This window comes from Athene cunicularia (assembly GCF_003259725.1).
Source record: "Athene cunicularia isolate RWA chromosome 1 unlocalized genomic scaffold, athCun1 chr1_part1, whole genome shotgun sequence".
NCBI lineage: Eukaryota > Metazoa > Chordata > Aves > Strigiformes > Strigidae > Athene > Athene cunicularia.
The window spans coordinates 27,899,800-27,927,654 of record NW_020799091.1 but is presented as its reverse complement, the minus strand read 5'-3'; the positions used below and the strand labels follow the sequence as shown (position 1 = coordinate 27,927,654).

Below are 27,855 nucleotides of genomic sequence, written 5' to 3'. Positions count from 1 at the left end.
CAGAGGCCGCTACTGACCCCCCTAAGACACCTGACAGCGAACCTTTGTTTACAAAACTGCGCAATCCAAGCACAGGCAAGTTTTGGAATTGTGACATGAGCCTGTTAATATTCTGGTTGATTACCTACACCACCAAAAGATTCATATTTTGCAAGCTGAAATAATGGTGAGAGTTTAAGTCTTACGTGCCAAAGACACTGGTGGTGATGCCAGATAGTTAATACTGTGCAAACATTTAGGATTTCTTTTATAATTTTAATTGGATGAACTGTTTATTCGTCAGGAATATTGGCAGCACAAAAAAGAGATGTAATTTAAGTTCTGTTTATAAGTGCATTAGTTTTGGGGAGCTCAGAGTGTTGGGTGTTGAGCCTGGGCTTTTTTTTAATTCAAATTTAGGCTCCATAGCATTCATCTTATGCTATAAAATAAATAGTCAAAGTTAGAAGAACTGATTCGGTTATACTTACCAAGCTTTTTGAGGCTTAATTTTTAAATCTAATTTTCTTCTTTCCCTGGTCCAAGTGGTGGTGTCTCTTTCCTCATTCATAGATGGTGAGGCACTCTGAATTCAAAATACTTTGGAAGGACCAACAAACGCAGGCAATATAATGACACTGCTATCCCACAGTTACTTTCTTTTAGTCAGATTGTTCTTTTTGTCAAGGATTTGTTATTATATGAGCAATGTAATAATTGGAGCATGAGATACTGCAACAGAAACTTGTTAGGGTTAACATTTTGTTTGAAAAACACATTTCATGCTTGTTTTTTTTCTTTTCACAAGCTCATTTATTTTCTATAGATTTAAGTTGTATGTTTTTGTTTTGAAATACACTGATGATATTTATATATGTTTGTAAGGAAAGTCTTCAGGTACATTTTAATGTCACAATATAGTAACTGCTACTTGTTCCTGAAAGAGGAAAATAACTTAAAAAAAAAAGATATAGAATGTGAAATCATTCATCATGATACCTGTTTTTTGATTGTTCACATTTGCAGTGGGAACATATAGCCATGGATATTTTCCACCTGCTGTATTATATTGGCTTTCTAATTCATTATGTTTTTAAAAGCGTAGATATTAATTTTGATTTTCTCTGTGGAAGAAGAGATCTGTTTACCTTGTAGAAACAGAGATCTTGGGAAAGGTTTCTGGGGAAAACCTAAAGTACAATGATTGCCTGGGTGTGTTCCTTCAGAATTTGCAGGAGCTTATTTATAGACCTGCATAAACTTTTAGTTATGTAGCCTATTATAGGTTCTGAAAATGGAAGGACTGAGAACAGTCCTATTAATGTATTTTCCTTACTTTTGGGTCTGACAGATGAATTGTTGATGCCAGATATTGTATAAATATGCACTGAAGTACTCAGCACACTATAGAATTCGTGCTAGCCACTTAATTAAATAAAAGTATGTATGGTCTTTTTTATAGACAGGTAAAAAGGACAAAATTTCTATCCCTTACAAAGACTGTAAACTAGGGTTCAGCCTGCAATTCAGCAGTACCAAAAGAAGCATTTTTCAAGTGCTGAACAAAAAGAAGGGAAATAACTATACCACAAGATTTAAGCAACTAGTTGAATTGGTAAAGTTGTGAGCAAAACTGCCTAGGTTCTCTCTCCACCTCCTAGAGTTTGTGTCTAATGATAGTGTTGGGAAGCTGTGGTGACTGTCATTTTAACATAAGCAAATAAATTAAGGATCTGGAATTAGGCAATAGGAGTGGTCCCTCTTCCAAGATTTCATAGCTCACCACCACATTTGGCCAGCGCACTCACTGGTAGGAGTCTTAAGTTGTTCAGTGAGCACTTCTGTGAGTAGTTTTGACGTCTGGTGCTGATCAAACTATGGTGTAGACCCTTGTTGAAAAGCACATGGTAATGATTGAAACCTCTGCTCCCCCTTATATCTACTCTTCACTCCTCTCCCCAAAAGAAAAATTATCAGAGAACTGAAACTGTATCTTTAGGTCAGGTTAAACATCTGGTTAGCCTTTTGGATAAAGGGGGAAGAATGCATTATAAGTCATTTTTGGGAAGAGATGTGTCTGCCCATTTTAGCTGACCTGCCTTTGTACCTCGGAATCTCTGCAGACTGAGAACAGCAGTGCTGATGTCAGCTTGCAGGAGCTTACACTGAGACTGTTGAGCCAGCCCATGATCTGCAAGTCAGCACAGCTTTGCAATTTATGTGTTCTGAGCAGGATTGCCATGTTGTAGCTGTTCTTGTGTCTTGAAGGTGGATTGATAACCAAGACAGGACCAGTCAAGCCAGCAGACTCAGCTGACCAAATTTCATTAGCCCCTTCAGTAGTTCTGGCAACTTTCTGGTTTAGGTATGGAAACTGCTATTTGCAACCCAGTCATCACCCTTTCATTATAACCCAGAACTAATGTGAAATGGTGGAGCTGTGCTATGGAGTGGCGTAAAATAGAGCTTTCCTTTTCCTTTCCAAACTATCATGATTCTGATGGGCACTTTGAAGCAACTTCTTTTAGCTTCCTTGTTCACCTTGTTTGTCTACCCATACTGAATCATCATCAATTCATTTTGATGAAAAAAAAAAAAAAGTCACTTGAAAGATGGAGACTTTTGTTCCCCTAACTCAGAGTCTGATATTGATATCTTGGAGACAAACATGATGAAATGAATTTTCTTGTTTTCCACCTTCCCCCTTCAGTCAGACAAAAGCTGATTTCTTGAGTGATTTTGATTTGGGTTTGGATCAAAGACTTTGTGTTGTAAGATGAACTATTCACACATCTTATTTATTGATTCAAATTCAGTTTGGTTTATAGAGCTGGTAAATGAACATCTGTATATAATAGTTTTCTTTGTCTGAGCTTTCTTTGTAGTGAGTTTATGTAGAATGTGTGTATGTTTGTGTGTCTGTATGTATATAAGGGACATTCTTCAGATGTATTGGATAGTCTTTTGATTTTTGCGAAGGCTTACAAACACAAACCAGATTTCTTTTCAACAGGGGAAGCAACCCTTTACTTATTCAATAGTGGTGCACAGCAGCTGTTTGAAGTAAAAGCTTTTCATGAGGAATATCGTTCCTGGTTTATAGGTCAGACTGTTCAACAAGGTGAGTAATATAACATATCCTTCCCTCAACTGTAACTAATGTTCATACACAGACTTTCCCTCTTTCTTCTAGTAAATTTACAGGTGTTTTTCTTAGTTGTTTGAGGCATGCTGCATCACATCCCCACCTTCTGACACGCTCATTTGCCGTCTGGATTTAACCAGGGCTGGGGGCTTTGTGGTCTCTCTTTAAACGGCTGCCTTTGGCAGCCTCAATTAGACAGATGTTCATTTGTCTTTGAGGAGAGGAGGGGAGGGGGGAGGAAGTCATTCAATTGTATTTAAACTGAAGTGCCATAAAATACTTAGCTTGCCTTGTCAATCAGACCAGCAAGTCCTCAGTGTAAGTAAAATATGTGTTATCCTACGTGAGGGAAAAAGGGCTGGAAGGCCTTAGCTGCCTAAGCAGAGCGGCGATGTGTTAGAGCTCCAGGCATTGGAATGTATGATCTTGCTTTTTTTTAATTACTTCTGTAGTCCCCTGTGTGAGTGCTGGGATTTCAGGATAGGCCTGCTGTCTGAAGGTGCAATTTCAGTGTTTTGTCTTAAGTAAGGTTGTCTGTACCATCTCAGCCATTCTCTGATCCTAGCTCACCTTTCTGAAAATGAGGAGGAAACTTATGTAACTGCTTGTGACACCTTTAACAATCCTTCATCAGTAAGGATGTCACTGGAGTAGTGTTTCTTTGCCAGCATGTCTATAGACCAAGCAGTAAGTATTAATTCAGGAGATGCAAGTGTATTTATTTTGTCCTTTTTAACTAGAAGAAAGACCATTTATAGTAATAAATAAAAGCAACCCACCAGATATATGTCTTCTTTAACAGTAATATCCCAAAGCTTGTGTTAACTTTTAAACATCCTCTGCAGGTGCATAGAGCAGTGCAAGCAGTATGTCTTGTGAGCTTTTCCTTGCTCCATCTGGGGGTGAGCCAAAAGACTGGGTCTGCTTGCTGCCTCCAATTATGTCCATATTGTATTCTTCCCCTCCCTTTCTAACCTCTATTTTGGCCCTTGGGAAATAGTTGCCTTAAGGAATCATCGCCTCAGTTTTCCTTAAAAGATACAGGCAGAAAAGTTGTTTCTAAATGTTAGGGCTGCTGCATTTCTGAAACGGCCAAGGGAAGAACAACACAAAAAAAAGCTGTGTGTTTGCAGTTAAAGCAAATTATCTTGTTATCTGCAGAGAAGGGCAGAGGTCTTTGTACACATACAGTAAGGCTGAACTTTTTAAGGAAAAAAAAATAAGTCTTCCTGGAGGTACAGTGGACAGCATTTAAAGGGAAGCTTTGAGAATGTGGCTAGTGGCTTTTTTCCCCTCCAGTTTTATTATCAAAGCTTTCATATTTGTAAATAGTCCTAATGCTTGCTTTGCCTCATGCAGTGCATCATATTAGTAATATAGATGTTAGATTGGATATCAGCTTCATCCAAACCATGTTCTTCCCACCCCATCTTTTGTTAGTTTTAGGGCCATTGCAATAGGATTTCCTTTTCTTTAATTATCTAATCATGTGATTTAAAACAACCAAAAAAAATTGCATTTATTTGTGTTTGGTTTGCTAATTAATGTCAAATTGTCATCAGTTATTGGGTTTCATTAGTGAATTTTCTTGATGTTACATTGTTTCCAATTATATACAATTATACAAAAAGCCTGACTAAGCCATTGTCCTGCAATGAGCTCCAGATGGGTGGAGGTGTCTGTTTCAATGAGAGACCAGGTTCTTTGTGTGTAACTTTGAATCCAACATACTGAGCCATAGTTTCTGGTTTATGTATTTTGTTCTTACAGATGAGAGGCTGTTCTAACTTAACTAGCTCTTGTAACTCTCTCTTGCCCCACTTACCTCTTCTGCCTTGACAGTGTTCCTTGACCAGTGTTTGAGGTGGAGTGTATACTGGATATATCTGTATCCCAAAACAAGTTTCTGTTACACCCAAATCTGCCAATAGAGGGCAGCTTCAATTTTGCTGTTCTTGATATAGTCCAGAAAAAAGCAAAACTAAGAGTGCTTGAAGCCAACAGACTGCAGTGGAACTTGTGCTCTGGTTTGGCAGGGTTGAGAATTGAGTTCTGTATTTTTAATATAAAATCATGAATACTATTTTCCTGCCCATTTTAATAGAATGTTGCTATACTTACAGAAAAAAATTATTCTCCTCTTGCACACACTCCTGAAAAACATCCTAAAAATAAAAGGTCAATGTATTGTGTCTCTTGGTACTAAGTTTCCTTCTATAAATCTCTCACCTAGATGGGCGCCTGCTGTTTGTTACACCAATGGACCCCTTATTTCTGGTACTTTACTACCTCATAAAGGCAGACAAGGAGGTAAGCCTGCTTTATTTTAATTCTCAGAAGAACATGCTTCTGACTTCATTTTCGGCAGAAGTTATGTTAATTTTACAAAAAGGGCCTTCCATAATAATGGAAATTTTGCATTTAAAGCAGAGATATCCACCCTAGAAGTGCTTTTATTTGCATTAAGTTTTTTGGTCAGTAAAGTATATTCCAGGAGTCAGCTTGCAATCTCAACAAAGTAATCACCTCCTTTTTAAGAGAGTAGAGAATCTCTTTTGTCCTTTTGTGTGAGCCTATCACAGAACTAGTGAATTATGAAATGTCATCAGAGTAAAACAAACTAGTGCCCTTTCTGAGGCATCAATAGATGTGTCATTTTGGGAAAGAAAGGAAAAAGGAAGAAGAATTTGAGGAGGAAGAAGGAACATTTCCTTGAATTTGAAAGGAACTGTTACCTTTTTAGAAGCAGTATTTGTAGAGATGATGTATCATAGAAAACAGGATGATCAAGTATCCAAAAGTTGGATAATTAATAAATGCCTTAGTTGATTTATCATGTGTGTGGCAAAACCTCACTCAAATTTCTGAAGTGTATCAAAAGACATAGGCAAAGTTATTGATTTATGGTTTACCTGTGGAAAAAAGAGCATAAAATAAAACGTAAATGTTGATCCTTGTTTTTTGTTTTATGGAGGCAATAATTTCACTTTATGCATCTCAAGAGTTTTTTCTCTAAGAGTATTTCCTATAAGGTTGTTTGCTGTTTTCTGCTTTAGATTGCAAGTGGAGAACGCAGAACAGTTTTTGTATGGTGAACAAATAAAGTCCTATTACATGTTTGTAATAGTAACCTATTGTTCTGTTATTATTTTTAAGTTGTTTATGGTATAAGATGCGCAAACATATTCTATATTTCTGTAGTCTGTTCCTGCTTCAGAGTGGACCATCAGAAGAATTTCACAAGGAATAGTTTAGCTCCTCTAGGCACTGTGCGCTGTTTGAATTCAGTATCCCTCCAAAAGCTTTATACCAAACTTCAATTAGTGAAACAGTAAATCTTCTCTGTCTTTGTGGTAAAATATTAAGGTAGCCTGAGCAAAGGACAGCTACTGCTGCTGTTTCTGTGCTTGGGAACAGCCCTGTACTGCCCTTTACTTTATTGTTACATTGTTTTCTAGGTTTTCTGATTTGCTAGGCCAGGCATGATGCCAGATAAATGCATTAGACCTGTTCTGGGTCCTGAATCAGGGCAAAAGCGTTCCTGCAGTGCCCTGCCTAAGTTTGTATATTCTTCAGTAAAGGCAACTCTTGGGGATTGTGTTGCAGATACCTAATGCAAGGCCAGCTTGAATGCACCACAATCACTTGTGGCCTAACTAAAGAATATCAGGGCACCCACTGGGTATCTTATGATGGTTTTGATAGTGTGATGCAGGGATGCTTAATATGTCTTCTGAGCAGAGCCATGTCCTATACAGCAGGCTTTCTTGACCTAGGCTCTGTGCCTCTGCACAGTGTAAATGTGGCAGTCTTGCTCTGGGACACAAGCAGGTCTGTGCAGGTAAATTAACTGTAGGAAGTAGTTTGTTGCTGCTTTATTTCTGTGTCTTGTAACTTTCTTTGCCATTGTTATTATGCCTTTTCTTTCTCAGGAGAAAAAAGATCTTTAAATCTTTTCTGGGTTTTTTTTGTTTGCTTGTTGTTATTGTGATTTAACAATGGATGATTACTTTTATTAAGCCTCTGACTGTCTAGCAAGAAGAGTAATTAATAATGAAAGCAGTATACACAAGTGGGGTTTTTTCATGCTAACCAGTATAATGACTTCAGCTTTGGCTCCTGAGACCATGCTCTCTCTAAGGATGGAGAGCTCACTGAGTCTTTGTACTGATGCGTTAAAGGATCATTCCAAAGGGAAGGCTGCCAGTTGTGCCAAACCATGCTGAATGATTATGCATTGTTTGGCAATGGCAAAATTTGTTTGATGGTTCTGTCATGTGTGGGGCTATTTAAGTTGTGCCAAAATCACTTTATATACATACTCTGGCCAAACTGGAATTGACTTTGCAGAGGTGAAAGGTTAATAACTGTGTTCCAGAAGCTGCCCTGCTCCTTTGAGATTTATCTTTATGGAAGGAAAAGCAAAATTTGAATGGAAGTTATGACACTGGGTTTAATCCAACAGGTTTTGGTCTAAAACACTGTTGGCACACACTGACTACTGCGTCTTATGTCATCTTCCAAAAAAATCACGCTGTACTTCACATTAGCTTCTCCCCATGTTGTTTTAAATTTAGTCTTTTAAGTGCAGTAATTGAAGAGTTCAGCATTTTGTGGGTATTTACTGGTTTGAAATAAATATTTATAGCTTGCTTTGTAATCAGTTTCTGAATGTATCATGTGTTACCATTCAAGATACAATCTTCTTTAAATCCTTTATTTTAAAGCTATGGCCACTGCTTGCATATATATTTCTATATATGTGTAGTGTGTATATGTGTCTTCACATTATAATAATGCTTTTATAATCCCTTTGATGTATTTTCAGCAGCGAGGCAAGTTCCAGCCACTCGATCAAGTTGTGCTAGACTCAGAGTACCCTAGCTGCCCATTGCTGCTGAAGTGTGCAGATGTTAAACAGTACATACATCATGTAACAGAAGAAAAAGGTGAAAAAAAGGGGCTGGGAGGCAAAAAAAAGGCTGGATTTGTTCATGTCACTTCATTATAAGATAGATTTTTTTGCTTTACCAAACACCCATGGTGCTGGATGCAGCTGTACTTTAAAAACAGAAGCTTAAGCTTAGAAGTCATCATTGCAGTATTGTGAATAGTAATATGTGTATCACAGATCATATTCTGTAACCTAAAATACTTGTGCAGTCTTGTTGCTAGGTATCATAAAAATGATAAACTCATCAGAGCTGGCTTCTTGACATTATCGTATGTGTTGTGAACTTTATTTGCCTTTTGATGAAAGTTCTACATCTCTCTAAATTCTTTATTTAGTGTAGGATGGTCTGGTGTGGAAGAAGTTAACCATTGTCCACTTGGATTTTTTTTTCTCCCTTTGCTGCTAAGCATTTAAACAATAAATAGGAAAAACTGGAGAAGAGAGAATATGCTGCTGAGAAAGGAGAACACACGTTTTCTAGCTTTGCATAAGTTAGTGTTGTGGGTTTCAGTTCAAAGACTTAATTTTTTTAAACTAGAAAACTTGATTTGGATGCATAAGTGTATGAGAGAGAAAACCTAAATGGAAAAAAATAGCTAAGTATCAGTTCTGTACATAGTTTCCTCAGCCTTTGCCCATACCGAAGAATTCCCTTTGGTATGGGGGCTTTTATTTTATTTGAGGACGATAGATGCTTTCTAGGGAAGGAGCATTAAATAATCTTCACAGCTTAACAGACCTGCAAAAGATGCAAGGCCTCACTTTTTATATTCAGTCCTTTAAAGAGTGTTCTCATTTTGTGAATGGTAATTTACCTACACACAGATGGAGATCTACAGGAGGAGGTACAGGAGTCTGAGAACATTGAATCTACCACCAAATGAAAATAACTAAGCTGTCTGACCCTTATGTATGTAGAGCTCCTCCAAGGAGCTGAGGTACACAAATTAAAAGCCAGAAATATTAGGAACTTGCTTTCTTGAAGCACTCTGCCTTTTTCATTGAAAAATATATATATAAAGAGGAAATATTTAGGTGATTTACAGATGATTGGGAAGTGTCTAAGGAAAGATGGTAGAAGAATGAAAACCCTGCTAAGAAGTAAATCACCAGACCTCTTTATTGCTGTATAGAACATGAAGGGGGGGGATGTGAATTTTTCCCGGAAGGTTTAGATGTCCAAGTATTTCCTGTATGATATGGTGCATAGGCAGTAATGTAAGGCAGTTGTTTCCCCCAGAAAATCAATTTCAGCTTTAGGGCAGGACATGTTTCCGTTGAAAATGATAGCTTTAACAAGAGAGCAGGAAATCTGGGCAGCAAGACTCTTTTTACATTCTTGATGGGACTGGGATAGTTGCTGTTGTGATACTCCTGGATTTCTAAAAGAACTGTCAGAAAACATATAGTTACATTCAATATCATTTGGAGCAGGCAACCTTTTTCTTTGGGTGAGTTCTGACTTTTGAGAAGGCTTCTTTAAGACAGGTGCATCTGAACTGCAAAACCATTTTTGCCTTCCCATGAAGTAATGAAATACTTCCAATAAAACCTCTTGTTAAGCTTTTAGGCTGTGCCCTACAAGTTGTCATAACACTGACTAAGGAGCTAGAAGTGAGAGAAGGGGTACTAAACTTAGGTGCACCCATCTGAGCAGGTGAAAAATCATGCCAGATCCTCTAGGTTGTCAAACTAAGAAATCTGTATAGGAATGTAAGCAAGTCCTGTATTGTTTTTCTGAAGGGGCACTTCCACAAAACAACAGTGCTGCCTTTGGGCAGTATTTATGTTCCCTTCTTAACAGCAAAATAAAAATTTAATTTAAAAAAAAAAAAGTATTTTCTATAGACAAGGTCTTTTATCTTGGTCTAACCTCTGTATCCATTCTGAAATTGTATTTGCAGTTGTTATCCACAAGCACATCCTCTTATAAACTGTGTTCTGTTAGGCAGTAGTGAAGATGCTTTACTGCCTGATTTTTTGCATTGATGTTTTTAATAACATATGATGTACACCTATAGGTTTGTGTCACTTTGCCAGCAAATTATATTAACCGTAAAGAAGTTAATGTTCAATTCCTAGTTTTTGTTCTGAAATGTAAGGTAAAAATTGCTTTTGTCGTTAAAGTTGGACACATCTGTACACACACACCAGCTGTATGTGATGTTCTTGGATGTCCCTAGGCATGTACCTGCTGTTTCTTTTCATGTTCTGGTTTAGGTCGGGTTGAAAGTAACAGTGGGCCTTTTTCTTGGGATTTCTTTCTTTTTTTAGAACACCAAGCATATTGTTATGCAACAAACACATTGGCACTTGCTTGCCTGTCATGCACAGATCACTTTTCTGTTCAATCTACTTCTATGTGTTTCATATTCTCATGTCTTTTATTGCCTGTAAAAAATACCAATATTATGACTAAGGTACTCATTTCTAACTCTAAGACCTGTTGTCTACTTTGTAGCCTTTCTTGTTTAAGGAGTAGGGCTTTAGTGTAAGAAGTATCTGTTGTATTGAGTCTTCTGCAGCTCTGATCTGTTTGGCAGAACCTAACAACATTAATTATTTCACTCGTAATCTTAAGGCACTGTCTAACAAATTCTTACTGTAGAGCACTCACAGTTTACACTTACTGAATTAGCAGAAATTCCACCTTCCCTGGCCTCAGTGTTGAAGGGCACTGAAAATTCATTCTGCTGGATTAAATTCCTGGTTACCTGCTTTAGTAGCTGGGGAAAGGGTGTGTTACAGCTTGCTAAATCTGGATGAGGCAGGTTGTTTGCTAATAAATTCAAACATCAGATAGAAAGTACAATAGAGAAGGTTTAAGGAAGGGTTATGAATTCCATTTCTAGAGTGTTACTCTGTTTCATTTTGCAAGGCAAAAACTGCACTGTGATCTTGTCTGATGTGATTAACATGAAGAGCCAAGAAAACTTACCTGATTAGAATAACTAAGTAATATTGCCAAGCTTGTATTCCCAGAAGATAGGAAAAAAGGGGCCATATGAGTTTCAGAGTTATGGAAAACACTGAGAAAATGGATGTTAAAATGTGCTTTAGGCAGTTTGCTCAACAATACATCAGGGAAACTTCCAAGTCTACATAGCGATTACCCGATCGCTGAACATATTATTTAATTGTAGAACCACTTATATTCCATCTGTATTTCTCAAACCCAATCTTTCCAGATGTCTCTGACCAGTTTTATAGGCACCAGACACATTAGGGAACAAAAGGCTTTCCAATATATACTCATATTATCAAACATAGTCGCTAACTCTCACCAATATCAAATGTGCATCACATGTTAAATCCACGTTCCAATATTGAATCCTTTTGTCAGCAGTTTGTGACTTTCATAACTCACTTTAATTCTTCAGAGGTCTCAAATATTGTCAGTTTCTAGAGTTTAATAGTCAAAACTGTCAAGCACACAAAATATTTTCAAACAAAGTGATCTCTGAAGGGTTCAGTGTAATTATTTTTCACGTGTTTTAATGAAAATGGCTTCACAGTTCTAAGTTTCCTTTCTGAACTGAGTCACTCTGAATCTGACTGTTGTGGGGGAGTCTGCTTGGGAATCCAGACTAGAATTATTTTTCAGCGTGGGTTGGTGGGGGATGGTGGCCAGAGGATGTCCCTTCCTCGAACTTTCTGAGATAAGAGAGGAATCCACGAATCATACTCACTGTACTTGGACCCAAACCATGTTAGTTCTTTGAGAAGCAGGTTCAAGTATCCAGAGCGTCTCCCCCATTTTCTGCTTCTTTTCTTTCAGAACCATTTAGAAACTTCTTAAGTCCTAAAGGCTGTAGCCAGCAATGTCACAGCTAATTACTTTACCTGTAACTCAACAACTTCATGAAGTGCATGTTAGTTGGGGTTTTTTTTCTTCTTGCTCTGAAGAATTTTTGCATTTTACTGTTCTACAACTGTTGCAATAGATATAAACTTTATTTTGTAAAGGTTTCCTCAACCTCTCCATATCCCCTACCATGCATACACAAAGAGCACATAATAGCTAATTGTATGCAATTTGAAAGAGCCAAGATAAACCCCAAAGAAGGAAATGCTGAAGGAATCATAAATAATATGTTGTTGTTTGCAAGGGGGAAAGGAAACTCCATGAACTGAGCATTGGAATATCATACTGGATCAGTAAATGACATGAAACAGATGTAGGTATTTATGGGAATGATATACATGAGATTAAAACTTACTGAAATACCTGTTAAAGAAAAAGACTGAAACACAGTGGACTCTCAAATCTCCTGTGAAATCTTATTAGGCATTTTATTCCATTCCCAAAATGTAGTTTTCTGGGAATTAATACTGAATTTTTATACTGAAATTTCCACGAGCCTTTGTAATTTTCTCTCCTTTGCCTCAGCATTGTGATCTTGCATGTCTCCAGATAACTGATCACATGTGAACAGCAAGTGTTCATGATACCCTAGTTATCACAGGGGAAACACTTTCTGAAATTTTTATATCATTGAGTTACATTATGTTGCTCAGTAAAACAGAAATGAATCATGTACTTCCTCCCATGAGGAGTGTGTTTCACCATTTTGGATTCTGTATTTTCTTTTGACACTGTATAATAATTTTCTTTTGACACTATGTAAAAGGGGGACAGAAGTCAAACTTTTGCTTTAGTCGCACTCTGAAGTCAGAGGGGAGAACTGGGAGAACTGATAGGAAAAGGGTTTATTAAAAGGGTGGATGTTTTGTCTTCACTAACCAACTCTCTCACTAGGTGCTGGAATCCAGTAAGTAAAGATTTAAGATATGGTGTTTTAAAAAAAAAGTAGTCGTGGAACGAACATTTTGTGTTGTGAACTGTGTAGTTAAAATACAGTCTGGTGGCACAGGGCAGTGAAGGTTTGGCAAACTTCAAGGGCTTGGGAAGAATCTCGGTGAATCCACGCAGCCCAAGATTACACATAAATAAATAAAATATGTACTTTGCTGGATTAGGGCCTAATTAGAGAATTGTCATGTTGTTCAGACTTGTGGATATCAGCTCAGTCTGTTTATTTTTTCACATTTCCAATATTTTTGAAACTTACTGCCCTGATATCAAACATGTGCAAGCTGCAAATTAACTTTCATGCTGTATCTACAACTTCAAAGATCTTAAATGTATTGAAAATGCAGTCCAAACCAGTCATTACTTTCTTCCCCTTACTTGTTTTTTCTCAGAGATTGGCAGTCAGAAATTCCACAGATACAGCCAAGAGAAGACACTGAAGTGGTTAAAGATAAAGGTATTATGTTTCTCTTCTACTTCCAAAATGACAATGCTTATTAGCTTGTCCATATTTGTATTTGAGCCATGTGCTGTGCCGCAGTTCAAGGTATGTGTCCTGTCCAAGGACAGATATCACAATAAAGTTCTTGCACTTGGGAATGTGATATTAGAGAAATGACAAATTTATTACGTTTCTCTTTTTGTTGGGGCTGGCTGTCTTCTGTAGGCTTTGCATAAGGTGAGGTGCTTGTCTTTTGCTTTGTCCACTTCACAGATGGGCTAGAGGAGAGCTTTGACTCTTGCAGCTTTTAAATTCTGCCATGCTTTAAAGCTGGACAGAATGCCTTGTTTTTTTGTTACAAATGGGTTTCCTCATGAAGTTTTGGCAGAATCTCTCAGAATGGTCCTGGTGTGGTTGCTGCTATCCTGATCCAATCATTCTGTTCAGGAGGTCTGTACAGTATGCAGAAAATAAACTAGTGTTATAGCTAAGCTTGATGTGGTCTGTGTTTTGGTATAAAGAAGGCAAATCTCATTTTACACACACATGTGTGTCCCTACTATGATACCACTTTGTAGAAAAATATTGTATGCATCACATGTTACAAGGAAGCCTTGTCATTTACATTAGTCAGTGCAATGTAATGATGAGGCATGGGGATATCTATCTTGCAATGAATACCTGAATATTTACATTTGAACAAGTACCTGTTTGTGTTGTTGAATGTATCTTCTTCTGCCAGTTATATCTCTGTTAGATCCAGTATAGCAGTACCCTGTAAAGTCCTTTATCTTTGATTTCCATCAGGACTGTCTTTGCAATCCAGCTGAGCTCAGGCATTCTCTGTTCTCCAAGCAGGTGTCTTTCTCACCTGTATAATCATGGCTGTTGCATCTGAGTAGCTCTACTCATCTAAGGGTGCTTCAAAACTGGTGCTGTGTTGCCAAGGCAACATGTTCAAAGACATGCTAGTTTCTTTAGGTTGTTTGAGCTCATATGCTAGTCATTACAAATGTATATTAAATTTCACCACAGTCCATAACTTGAGTGTTTTATATGCTTGAAACAAAATTACAAGAGCTTTGTCACTGCATTAATATGGGCATAAAAACACTGATGCAGACATTTTATTCTGTGGTTTCCTATAGGTCAGTCAAACAGTGAAAGCACTTAAAAGCAACAATATATCTGTAGGTGAAAGGGTACATGCAGCTGCATTTATCAGTGGTAAACAGACCACAGATACTAAAGAAGGTAAGAAAACTAAACATTGTAATGAATTCTATTTTTGTGAAATTGCATATGTGGTGATAAAACACATGATTAGAATCTAAAATGTATTGAAATCGGCCTTTGCAGTAAATTTATTCCTTGTACAGAAAATTCCATATATGTTGTGACTGTGTGCCTTGACTTTTCTGAGTTCTTTGGTATTTTCATCTTATGACATTGTAATTAACAGTAGGTTTCATCTGGGGTTCTTTCAGCTTCTCTGTAGTTCAAGGAGAAGATGTTTTTCTCAGTGAAATATATGCTGAAATGCTTTGCTGAACTGAGATTGTCTTGGACAGTAGGACACATGCATATAATATGTATGAGTGTCTGCCCAATAAATGTTTCTGTATTAGAACAGACTTCTTTTTAATTACTATTTTTATTAGCATACAAATGCTTTTCATAGAATTCTCAAAAAAGGCAAGAGATCTTAGGAAGTCATAGTCACAGAGTAAAAGCTCTCAGTCCAGACATTACTTTATGTGACAAATGTATAGAATACACAAGTGTTGTGCTTACTAAGGGCAAAAAAAAAAAAGTGCATTAAATTGCCCTGAAATTGGCAGTCCTGGTACCAAAAAGTCTGGAGTGATCCTGGTTGCTTCTAGTCACCTTTTCTGTGGGGAGGACAACGTCCTGAATGCTACTGGGATATGAAGTTGTGTAGAGAAACCTGAAAATGGACTTGGAATAATTTGTTTGAATGTTAATGAAAATTAAGACATCTTTAGAACAAGACAAAAAAAGCAAATTGTTTCTTGTTACAAAGACATTCAGAAGTCTGCATGCTGTTGAAAACTAAGGAGAAACAAAGCAACTTGCTGACGAAGGGGAAAATGAGTTACCAAGTAATGATATCAAAGGAAACAACATAAATGAGATTTAAGAGGCAACTAGACAGTTTTATAGAACAGAGATTGTAATATATGGTTTTTAAAAAGAGGCAAAGCTGGAAAACTTGTGACTTTAACTTTACAGTAGCTTTTCATCCTTTTCCTCACCCCCATTTTTTTAAAGAAAGGGAAAATTGTCCTGACAGCAACCATATTGACTATGCTTAAATACTTTATCTCTGAAACTTGTAATAAAATAGCTCATCTGCAGTGTTTTTTCTACCTTCCTACTTACTTACAGTAACATGGATATATTATAGTCTTTTCAAAAGCCTTTTTTAGATTTGAAATAGGGAATACTGGGGATTAAAAGTAGGTAAGTTTTGGAGGCACTCCCACTGTATGTAGCAGGGTGAATAATGGGAAGTCAAATGGACCTTACTTAACACTTATTTTTAATAAGACTAATTTTCTTGTCTGATCCTTTCACTGCCATGACAGTGCAATTTATTTCTGTAGAGAATTGCTTTCATAGGGTATTGTGAAATTTCAGTACCTTATAAATGGATGGGTATATGTAGTTAGCATCTACAGATGTTGTAGGGCAAAAATCTGGGAGGATGTAATGGGTGCAAATGGGGAAGGAGGGGAAGTGTAACATGCGAGACTGGAATATTTCATTCAGAAGACAAAGAAGGCAGGTGCACAAGTATTTCTGATGTTTAACAGGAGGTTAACATCAAAGCAAAGCTAGGGTGAGAACGCAGACTCCCTAGAAGGCAAACAGTAGTATTTTAAAATTGCTAAAGGAAGTCAGTGAAGATTGCTTCAAGGAAGAAATGCAAAAAGAATGGATTTTGTGTTTAGTACAGAATAATAGCAGTTGACTTCAGTGTCATATGCAAAGAGTGAAATGATGGGAATATTTTTCTTAAGCAATAAATTGGACATCCTAAGTGCTGAGGTGAAATTGTCTTGGATTGGAACTTTTTCTTGTTCTCTCTTGACCCTAAAGTGGGCTTAGAGAGTGACAAATCCTTGATGAATCTAGGCAGCGGAGGAAGAAGTGCAGATAGGAGATACTAAAAATTTGATGTCAGTATAGTTGAAATGCATATGCTGGTATCAGTTTGTTATGCTTTCTGCATCAGTGTCAGTTTGCATTGGGCTTTTTAGATTAAAAAAAGAGGAAGCTATCTCTGGCACAGAAGAAATAGTTCTTTACAATACTGAGGCTAGGTCACCACATGCTTCTGAACTCTCTACGTGTGTATGCATATGAACAGATAAAGCTGGCCTGTTGTAGATGGAATTCAGAGGTGAGATTTTAGCTTAATGTCTGTCTGGCAAATACTTCCTGAGCATGGTGCTGTTACTCCCTAGCAACACCAACAACAGCAAGTTTAAAAGATCCAGCCCATGATCAGTAAGTACTTGTGTAGCACGTGACCGGAAAAGATCTGGTTTAGGACTTCAAGTTATGAAAAGGTCAATTTTTTTTTCCAATCTCTCAGAAAAACATTTGTATCAGGAGTGCCCTGTACTGAAAACAGCTTCTAGTAGTTCATATTTCCACAGATAATTATCCCCTCTTGCCAGTGATGTTTAGATAGGCCTTGGCATTTTCTGTAAAGTACTGAAATTAAGCACAAGACTTTGAAATAGACTCATTGTCTCATCTAATTGTTTTCAGTTGAAGCCAGAAAATGTACTTTAGTACTGAAGCCCTTGCCAAATAATTGTAAGATCCAGATGCTTTAAAATTAATGATTGCGTGTTCTGTTGAGTCAGCTTTTTACTTTTACAGGTTTTTAAAATTTAATTTCTTCAGAAATATACATGGTATCTAGTATTCTCAGAAAGTGAACAGCTTTTGTGAAGTATGTACAGCAGATATTAATAACATGTGTTGACAAAGTGAGTGTAGTAAGTCTTTACTTTTAAAATAAACCTACAAGTGTCATATAACATAAACTACTCAACACAGAGAGCCATCACAGTGTATCCATTATAAGTCTCTTACTATTAATTCAACCTCATGATTTATGGTAGCACATGCAACATGGCTAAGGCAACGTGACTGTATAATGTGAATGTTCTGTTTCTTCTTCCCACTCCCTGCCCTGTTCCTGAAGACTATGTACGATATGCCCATGGATTAATATCAGAATATATTCCTGAAGATCTGAGTAAGGAGTTGCAAAAATACTTGGGGTAAGTATCATTCCAGATAGCTGCTAGTTTTATATGGCATACATTAATGTCCTTTTGGTCATTTCTATTGAATACTGAGATTTGTTCCATCAGGGTTGCAGTGAGTGACACAATGAGATCATATTTACCACACTGTAACTTTTTTTTAAAATGTAGGTTGTGTATTTCTGTTGTTCCTATGATGCTAAGGACCATGGGCTGGTAGGGAGATGTAATATATAACCTGATATGTCAGTTATCACAGTTGCATCATGAAACCCTGTTATGGTTTAACCCCAACTGGCAACTAAGCACCATGCAGCCACTCAATCACTCCTCCCCCCACAGTGGGATGGGGAGGAAAATTGGAAAAAAAAGTAAAACTCATGGGTTGAGATAAGAACAGTTTCATGAAGTAAAATTAACAATAATAGTAATAATAGTTATGAAAATTAATACAGCAATGAGAGAAATAAAACCCAAGAAAAGCGAGACACAATGCAATTGTTCACCACCCACTCACCAATGCCCAGACAATCCCTGAGCAGCAATCTGCCCCTCCCAGCCAGTTCCCCCCAGTTTATATACTGAGTATGATGTTCTGTGGTATGGAATATTCCTCTGCCTAGTTCAGATCAGCTGCCCTGGCCATGCTCCCTCCCAGCTTCTTGTGCACCTGCTTGCTGGCAGAGCATGGGAAATTGAAAAATCTTTAACTTAAGATAAGCACTACTTAGCAACAACTAAAACACGACTGTGTTAGCAATATTATTCCCATACTAAATCCAAAACACAGCACTATACCAGCTATTAGAAAAAAAATTATCCCAGCTGAAACCAGGACAAACCCTGAGCAATGGATCCCATTTGAAAACAAGGGGAGCAGGAAATCCAAAGAGTTAAAGCAATTTGTCCAGAATTGTCAAACAACAAGCAGCAGAGCCAGGAGTAGAATCTTTACTCCCAGTCCTCTTTCCTTTTCCGTGCTCATTCAGTGCTGCTGGGGTTTTGACTTCACATATCTAACCTGTGTTAAGCTGATATTTAAATCTGGAAGGAGAGCCGGCATCTTCATCCTGGTGTTCCCTGCCAGCAGCAGACTTTGCTTGGAGCATCACTGGGACCCTGCATCTGCCCTTCAATTCAGTTCTGTTCAAAGTGTTCTGTTATGGTGGCCTATGGAAAAATGTGCAATTTGCAGCTTGAAGAGATGTTATTTGCTTTATAATATCAACTCACTAGTAGCCAAGGTTTTCAAAAGTGAGGTGAAGTTCTTCTGGTTTAGTTGCCAGATATAAGAACTTTTTTAAAAGCCCATGTTTCTGTATGGTGCCTGGCTCTGTTTTAGTGGTCTAAGTCAGAAATGTAGAGCCCATGAACTACTTATTTTGCAAACACATGCCATGTGTGAGCACCTGATGACCAAAGCAGTCTTTGTGGGAAAGGAATTATAAGATTTAGGTTGTACAATCCAGCTGTCTTAATGTACACTTAAAATCTTTTGTTCCTCAGGCTCCCAGAACTTAAAAGTCCAGCACTAGAACCACCATTGAAGGTAGGAGAACATTAAGATATTGTGTTGTAAACTAATTTCTCTGAATTATTGTTTAAACTAGACTAGGCCAAGCACTGGGTACAAGACAATAAGTAAGTTGGCCTTGTGAAAAGCCAGTCTGAAATAATGCAAGAAATTTACCAGGCACTTAATTTTTTTTTATAAGGAATATTTTGGTTGTTTTTTCTGTTTAAAAAGGGGAGGGAAAGAGAGAAGCATATTTAATGTTTTTGGTCAGCAGTCTTCATATATGTTTTGCTTATTTAGTTTTATTGAGGTTGATGGGACAATATGACCTCATAGGTTTTCTTTCATATGTAATTTATGAGGACCCTGAAAGGGACCTCCTGGGTCATGGATTCCCAGACAACCATGTTGGATAATCTCTCATATACTGACCATTCTTCACTGTAAGTCTCATTAGGGTTTTTTTTATTTCCATTACTTCTCTTGGAAGACTGTTCTATAACCTCATTCCTCTGATGCTCAGAAACCTTCCTGTAAATTCCACCTTGAATTTATTCATGGCCAATTTAATCCCCTGTGCTTTTGTGCTAACATTATCTTATTTTTTTTAATTGAAATGGCTCTTTTCCCTCCCTAACATTAATTCTCTCAGAGTGTAAAGGGAAAACAGATATCCTTTGTGTTTTCATTTTGTGAAGCCAAACTTGGTTGTATAAGATGGGTTCTCCATCCCTCATCATTGCAGGAACATTTCTTTACATCTATTCCAAGATTAATCCAATTGTTTCAAAGCAGGTGACCAGAATCATACATAATTATTCATGATAAAACCTTTACTGATAAAATATGATGGCATTCTTTCCTTCTTGTCTTAACTGGCAGTACTTTATCTCATTACATCTTAGAATCCCATTTGCTCTATTGTTGTGTGATGTACCAGATAGCTTACAGTCATTCTGTGAATGGTTAAGACACACCGTTGGGTTTTTTTCTCCACTGCAATTTTTAGTTGATCTACAAGAAATTTATGCAGTTAGTACCTGATCTTAGACTTCTGTACATTTCATCCATTTTTAATGTTTCCAGTCTTGAAGGTTCTCTGGCTTTTTCTTCACAGCGTTAAAAGCTCTTTAGATATACATAATGCTACTCAGTGGTGTACATTCAGCAAATGTTAGAATGCTGTTATCTTTAATTAACAATTAATGAACATTTGGAATAGATATTGTTCATGACACTCCACTAGTAATCTGATCCAGTGACATCCCTTTCTGCATTATTTGCCTTTGCTTCCCTTTTACCCAGTTTCTTACCTACCTTAAAATTCTTATGCAGTCTCTGTTTTCTGTAATTTCAGTTCCTTAAGTGGCACCATGTCAAGTCCTCTGGCAACCCTTCACATTTTCTGTCACCAAAAAATATGTTATCTTTGAGAAAAAAAGATTAAGTTGGTAGGCATTACCTATGTTTAGTTTTCATCTATTTCATATCCTTAATTATTCTTCCTTCTTTCACTTTTTTCCCCCTCTCCATTCTGCTGAGGCATGCTATTGCTTTTTCCTCCTTATGTATGGATGGGCGTTTGGCTATTCTGCAGCAATATGGTCCCTACCCGATAGAGCAGTTGCCAGGTTTTCCCTCTGGACTTGTGATTTCTGAGGCAGTCTCTCAACAGTGTCAGCACATTGAGTTTTAATTCTATCTTGAATAGAGTGATTTCTCTTTTCTGCCCCTGTGTTTAACCTCTTCATCTTTATTGAAAACAATTTACTTAGGCAAAGGATTTATTCCATTTTGGGGCTACACACAGATTAGCTTTAATATCTATCCAATCCTTACTGTGTAGCAGCTCCACTTTTTCTTTTTTGATTCTCTTTTTGCCTCTGTGGCTAAACAACCTTCTACTATTTGTTTTAATTTCCTTTCCAAGGTCTAACTCAGCCTGACTTTTTGGCAGTTCTCACTTTATCCCAGTATTACCTGACCCTTAAAAAAAAAATCCTCTTTTTTTTTTTTTTTGGCAGTCTTTTTTTTTCCTCGTTCATTGTAGAATTCTCCTTATCCTTACTCTTAGTATCTTGGGGAGGTGGGGGGTGGAATACATGTGCATCTGTGTGAACAAGAGGGAGCATTCATATAGTTTACTCTGAGAAGCTCTTTCCTTCAAGATTTTTCACATTGTTGGAAGTAAAAGATCCAGAATCACTACTTCCATCTTTTTCTTTTACATTCCAGGTGTCCTCCTCAGACACCAAGTCCCTTTGCTTTGGCTTAGAGAAGTAAGGCATGTGATTTACAAAATTTGCACCTCTAGAATTAAGAACCCAACTTTGATTATCCTTTCCATTTAATTTAAAATGAGGCACCCTATGTCTGCTGAAACTAGGTTGCTCTACACTGACCTTTCCTGCAGTGTCCCTGCTACTTACTGAAACAAAGTCTAAAATAACTTCATTTCTGGCTGGTTCAGTGACTGTTCTGTTAAGCAGTATGTCAGCTAGCACATGCAGGAATAACTGGGCCTTACTGTTATTAACAGTATTTATTCTCCAATGTATATCCATTCATATAAGTTATTTCCATGTGGTTGGACAGTTGTTCTGGCTGCACAGTTACTTGGCCCTTTGATTCAGTTAAGAATTATCTTTACGCACTGTAAGAAATATTAAATACACATCAGGAGCCAACTGATATTCATTAGCCATATAAGCATGTTACAACAACTATATTAAACTACATGTGATGTACATTACATATTATGTATGAATAACTTTTATACCATTGGGATAGTTCTGAGAATCTATTTCTAAAAATAGTTTTATTTCAGCAGTTTGGTTAAAGAGGAAATGAAGCTTAGAACTGTTCAGTTGTTGGGCAGTGAAATCTTGCTGAGGGTCTGATTAATTTCCAAAGCACTGACCAGGGTGTGTAGGATGCTTCTGTGTTTAAGTCTGCAACTTGAGGCATTAAAACACTCCTTTATTTCACAATCTCAGAGGAGCAAGGCAAGCTCGTACACTGGCGCCTATAGGTATATATCCTTCAAACCATTTCTGTTTACTTGCACTGACATTTTTCTTCATGAGGGCAAGATGTATTGACAGACATACTATAGGATTGCAAATAAAGATATTGCAAATAAAGAAGGGTCTGACGTGTATTTCCTGTTATAGTAGGAACCTATTATGGTAAAGTAATTGCATGTTTAGAAATTATGTTAAAATAAATTCTGAAGGGAGGAGAGATGTAGGAACTTCAGTGGTTAACAGAAAGGCTGATAGATTCTATCTTATAGTACAAGAGTAAACTGGGTACAGTCTGGACTCTGTGATTTAATGATTAAATCAAAATTACATGTTCTTTGTATTAATTGTAAGCCATTGATCTTGTGTTGTAATTGTCGTACTGTCCAGCTTGTCAGCATAGGGAGCCTGGCCATTGGCAGATGATGACAGACGTCGATGAAGAATATGTAGGCTCTGCTAAAACCAAACAGCAAACATTTTGCTGAAACGCAAATGTTTTGTTGTAAGTTTTAAAAACTTGTTTATCAGATTTCAAAAAAAGGAGAGTAGTAATTATTCATTAGATTGTCATTTGAAAATGTAATCACAGCACAGTAAACAGCCTCCTAGAGAGGCTGATCCAGATCCCATTGAAATCAAAAGAAAAGGCAGCTGTTGGATCTGGTTCTAAGAGCTGAGAAATCTAAGCTGCAGACCTGGCTTTTGTGCCAAAGAGAGAGAGGGAGAGATCTCAAGCACCATAAACAAAATGAATAAAACAGGATCTTAAAATGTATGGTACCATCCAAGTTGCTTGCAAAATCACTCTCTTTGGCACAAAAACTAGGAAGGCCACAGTTTAGATTTCACAGGATATTAAGGACAGGGTAGTAATATCAGATATATAATAATAATAAAAATACAGTGTTGTAAAATACTATATACTTTTTTCCCCTTTTTGGAAATGTACCAGGAAGTTTTCACCTTTAAACTAAACACATGCTCACAGTTATGGAAAGAAATATTCATTCTTACGGCCTGATCGTGTGAAGTGCCGAGAACTGTTCACTTCCATTATTTCTGAAGTTAGAAGGCACCCAGCACATGCAGAGTCAAGCTTCTTAATATATTGTTGGATTCAAGTGATGAAGCAGTCGGCAGAACTATGTCAGTGTTTCACTGTTGCCAAACTGTACAAACTAATTACTTCTAAAGGTTGTGCACAAACAGATAATAGACTGATGATGATCCACTTGTGTTGGCAGATAGCAATAACACTGGAGTTGCTGCACAGTTCCATGAGACCATGGGGACCAGAGTCTAGGTTCCCTGGCTGTTAGACACTAACTTCCAACAGCTGCTCCATAAAGATTCTCTAAATAGACTCTGACACCAAAGTCACAATCATGGAAGTTGAAAATGGGATTCAAGTGAGTTCTAGGAGTCATTCTTCAGAAGGCTAGGAAGAAGAAAATGCTTCCCATGATATTGAATGATCTTTACTGAATACTGTAGAGATGGTATATATGTGTAAAGAAGACAATTACAAAGAGAAATCTTCTACGGTTACTGCAGATTCTTCAGTTGATTGCCAGTCCTATTTTGGTGCTATGGTTACGTTATAAAGCCAAAGCTTTAAACTTCCATCTGTGTACATCATAAAAGTGGCTGACAGAGCAACTTCCTCACTCTAACATTTCAGAAAAGGAAATTATCAGATGTCCCTGTGGAAGCAGAAGACGTCTATACTAAGTTTAACAGCAGCAATCTGAAAACCAAAAAGGTAAGCGAGCCTTGCATTCATGAGCATTTTGCTAAAGCACAGATTAAAAGCCAATTAGTACAGAGTGCCTACTTTACTTCTCCAAAACACATCAGAAGAATAAATACAAAATGGCAGATGTCTGTAGTTATATCTCACTGAAATTTTCATTCCAGGCTTAGTTTGGCTTTGATAGCCTTAATGTCCCATTCTGAACTCTTCTGAACTGTTACTGTTTGACTGTATTTTATTAGTAAACATTCCTGTGAACCTCACAGACTTTGACACCTGTGTTAAGGTGCTCAGCTAATTTTTTTGCAAATTTCTTTGAAATCTTTAGATGAGAAATCCTGTGGCTTAGTGATAGTAACTGTTAAATTTCAGTTATTTGAAAAAGAAACAAAGATGGCAGCATTTACTTAAATTCCAAGGGATGCTAAGACAGGCTTTATTTTTACCTAGAAATATTGCTTGTGCATTTACTTATGTCAATTTAATGAAGTTAAATCAACATAAAGCTTGCTTATTGCCAGCTCCAGCCATAGTTTGGAGGCCAATTCAAATCTGAGTCCAGTGGTGCTTGCCACTGTACTGTTCCTTGGAGAGCACCAGAGATGTGAAAAGAAATAAATTCTGTCTGTGTGTGCCAAGGTTGTGAGGCTTGCACTGGCTTATTTCTCTGAACATTGAAAGAGCTTATTTCTCTGAACATTGAAAGAAAATGAATCCTTCTTCAGTCCACCGGGAACCAGAAAGGCCCTCTGTGCTGGTCTTGTGATCTTCAGACTAGTGCTGACTACTCTTTATCCCTTTGCAAAGAGAAGTAGCTGGTGACAGATACATTCCTTCCTCCCCCCAAAACCCCCAGAATTTTGTGTACTCAGGGCATATGCTTGTTTTGAAGTAAGAGGATTTCCCCTTAAGTGAAGGTTGTAAGTAGTTCAAAATATGCATGTTTCCCCCCTTCCCCCATTATGTACCTATAGCTTTTGAACTGAGCATAAAAATAGAAATAAACTGAGAATAATTCATTTTAACATTAGATATGATCTACTTCTGATATAATGAAGCACACTGATGAGAGAATCTGGGAAAGAAAAGATAGCTCTTGGACTCTCTACAGTATACTACTCTTTTTTAAATACTTTGGCAGTGGTTTTGTTTGTATAGTAACACAGACGATTGTACTGTTGCTGCATATCTCTATCCTATCCATAACCTTCTAGCTGATCCCAAGTATTGTAACTGTGAAGTCCTGCAGACTGAGTATCATAAAGAAAGGTCAATGCAAAGTTCTCTTAATAGGGAAAACAGCTAGAGATTTAAAACATAACATTTTAAAATGTAAAAAAGAAAAGAGGTCAGCTCTATAAAATGTGGCTCATAAAATGTGTTTTAGGTGTAAAAGTCTGGGAAGTTTTCCCAGTGGCCTCGAAGTGCTTTGCAAATGTTAGTTACCTTCTTCATTCTTAGTTCTTCCATCTCTTTTCCCTTTATTTCACTGTTCATAGAGTCTTTGATAATAAATCTGTGTGAATTATTCATCATCTGTAATGCAGAGCTGTAATTCAGCCTGCTGACAGCATAATCACGAGATTGAATCGGAAGGTACAGTGTGCATCTGTTATATTACATGCATTATTCCTCTTAATGTACACTCAGGGATTATCCCAAAGTAAACGTTTGAGTTGGGATACCTCATTCCGCAGAAAGGAAAGATGTTTCACCTCCTTGTCCTTGTAATTGATTCTCTGTCTTTGTCTGAGGTTAAGTAATTCATGACAAGTATTTTTCTGTTTGAATGATCTTGAATTTGTTTTGTAAGGTTTTTCTCCTGCAATTTCAAGTCTGTATAACATTATTTTTGTTGCTGTATACTAGAAAAGCCATTCAACTTCTTGCTTGACTTCTGTATCTAGGAGTTTGTAGCTTATACTCCCCTCCTATGGAGACGCCGCTTAACTTTTTCTATTTATCATTTCACTAACAGGCAAACAGCAAGATGTCTGCAGCACAGAAGGCTCTGGCCAAAGTTGATAAGAGTGGAATGAAATCCATTTCTACTTTCTTCAGTTCCAAACCTAAATCATCAAAATAAAGACTTATTCTTGAAAGACGTTTATACAGTGGTTATTTTTCTGTTAAGATAAAAGACGTCTCCCAGGGTTTTTTTGTTAGTACAGTATATGCAGGGCATGTTTGTGTACATGGTGGAGTGTGATGAAGAGACTGAGCTAGAGTGGGACAGAGCTGTTATGCCTCAGTGGAACAAGGCAATACAGTGCCGGTATTCCAGCTTGGGTCAGGAAAACAGCCTAGCTGCGTTAGCATGGTCCTGTGAGCTGAGAAGCAAGGTTTAACATCAGGCTGTAATATACTGCTGCTTGTTCTAGAGCAAGCTCAGTCAAGGCCACCACGGAGTTTTCTCCATTGCACTCCATTCTGGGCTGGAAGCATTGCCCTGCTTTGATTTTTTTTAAGAAGAGATTTTTTTTATTCATAAGGAGCATTATTTTTTGAGACTTTTGGGAGATTTTTACCCAGTATAACACCAGAGTAGAATGGTATTGCTAGATTTTTATGTTGACCCAAATCTAAGTGCTGATGCAAGCGCTGCCATTGGTGGAAAATTATCAAGGCAAAGATAGTGTCTATATTGGGATTTGGGTTGTTTTCAATATGGTAGAAACAAATTGCAACAAATATCAATGTGCCTGTATTGCAATAAAGTGCTTTGTGTAACCAATTTGCGCTTGTTGTATTTGTTGTATGTTTCAAGAGTTGGGTTAAACTTCAGGACATTTCTTAAGGGGTTTTGGTATTTTCCTGTTTTAATCCTTAAAGAATTACATTATCACTTCTAAGCTTACATGATAAATCTCTTAACCCATGGCAATATAGGGTATTTTTATGCTCAGTTCCATGGTCAATAGGTCCTTACAAAAGTAATTAGGGAAAGATTTATTTTATTTAAACTGGGGATTTTGAAGAAGCCTATTTGGAGCTGTATTGAAAAGCTTAAGAGTGTCTTAGATAACATTTAGTTTCATGAAGTTTTGTGTGAGGTAGGACTGTTACTTAAACCACACTACTGACTCTTTGGTGTGTTCTTTCCTCATTACAGAGTATTCCTATATATTCAGAGGGATAGCTGCTTGCTATGTTGCAACATCCCTGATTCACAGAACTGCAAAAGAGGTGGGGTCACTGGGATCACTTGCATAGGTCTAGCCTGTTCTGCACAACACTCATCGTTTTGTCCACCAGTTGTTGCACCGAGTCATTACTGTAGATCAACTACAATGTGTGTTTTAGAAAGACACTTAAAATATGTCATTCTTTGTTACTTCAGCTCAGTGGAGAATCTGCCTATATCCCTTCATAATGGGAAGTTTCGGAGAAGCTAGGAGTTTTTAATTTTTGTGAACACTCATTTTTCCCCTTCAGACTTACTTGCTGCCATTTACAACCCATGGATTACAGTCGTGACTGTCAGGTTAAAGAGCTGTGTGGCTCTTTCACCAGCCCTATCAGTAAAGTTTCCTTTTCTGACATTAACTATCAGACAAGTTTAAATGTTAATAGTAGGCGTCGTTGTGTGTGACAGTTTCTATGTGCACCCCATTTAGAATTGCCATCTTCCTTTTTTCCTACCTTACTTGTCTAGTAAGCAAAGACCAGCCCTGTAGCAGCATGTATTGGTTTATCCAGTGGGTCTTTGCTATGACTGGGAAGAACAAGTGTTGGGTGAGCCCACAATGAGCAACTACAGTCATGAACTGGAAGGGTTATATTTTGAAAAACATTCAGCCTAGCCCAGCAGTTTATTTGACAGTCAAAAAACCCCCCAACTTCATATCAGTAGGAGAAGGCTTGCACCAGTGATGACAGCTTTTGAAAGCCACCGCTCAAAAGCACAGGATAATGTTATG

The 27,855-nt window shown here is 37.4% G+C and overlaps 1 protein-coding gene across 1 annotated transcript; it reads left to right on the top strand.

Moving 5' to 3' along the window:
- Nucleotides 1-27,855, top strand: RNASEH2B (ribonuclease H2 subunit B). The gene is made up of 10 exons (XM_026844092.1): nucleotides 1-75; nucleotides 2,993-3,100; nucleotides 5,358-5,434; nucleotides 7,953-8,073; nucleotides 13,284-13,348; nucleotides 14,482-14,587; nucleotides 17,577-17,655; nucleotides 19,147-19,189; nucleotides 23,864-23,944; nucleotides 25,914-27,855. Exons 3-10 carry the CDS (start codon nucleotides 5,384-5,386, stop codon nucleotides 26,019-26,021), a joined length of 654 nt encoding a protein of 217 aa, XP_026699893.1. The 5' UTR covers nucleotides 1-75; nucleotides 2,993-3,100; nucleotides 5,358-5,383; the 3' UTR covers nucleotides 26,022-27,855.

Bases quoted from the DNA above. Each gene is read 5' to 3' on its own strand.
- RNASEH2B (XM_026844092.1), top strand. From the start codon at position 5,384: ATGGACCCCTTATTTCTGGTACTTTACTACCTCATAAAGGCAGACAAG. The intron at 5,435-7,952 runs GTAAGCCTGCTT...ATGTATTTTCAG, and splicing joins TCATAAAGGCAGACAAGGAG to CAGCGAGGCAAGTTCCAGCC. The intron at 14,588-17,576 runs GTAAGAAAACTA...CTGTTCCTGAAG, and splicing joins GACCACAGATACTAAAGAAG to ACTATGTACGATATGCCCAT.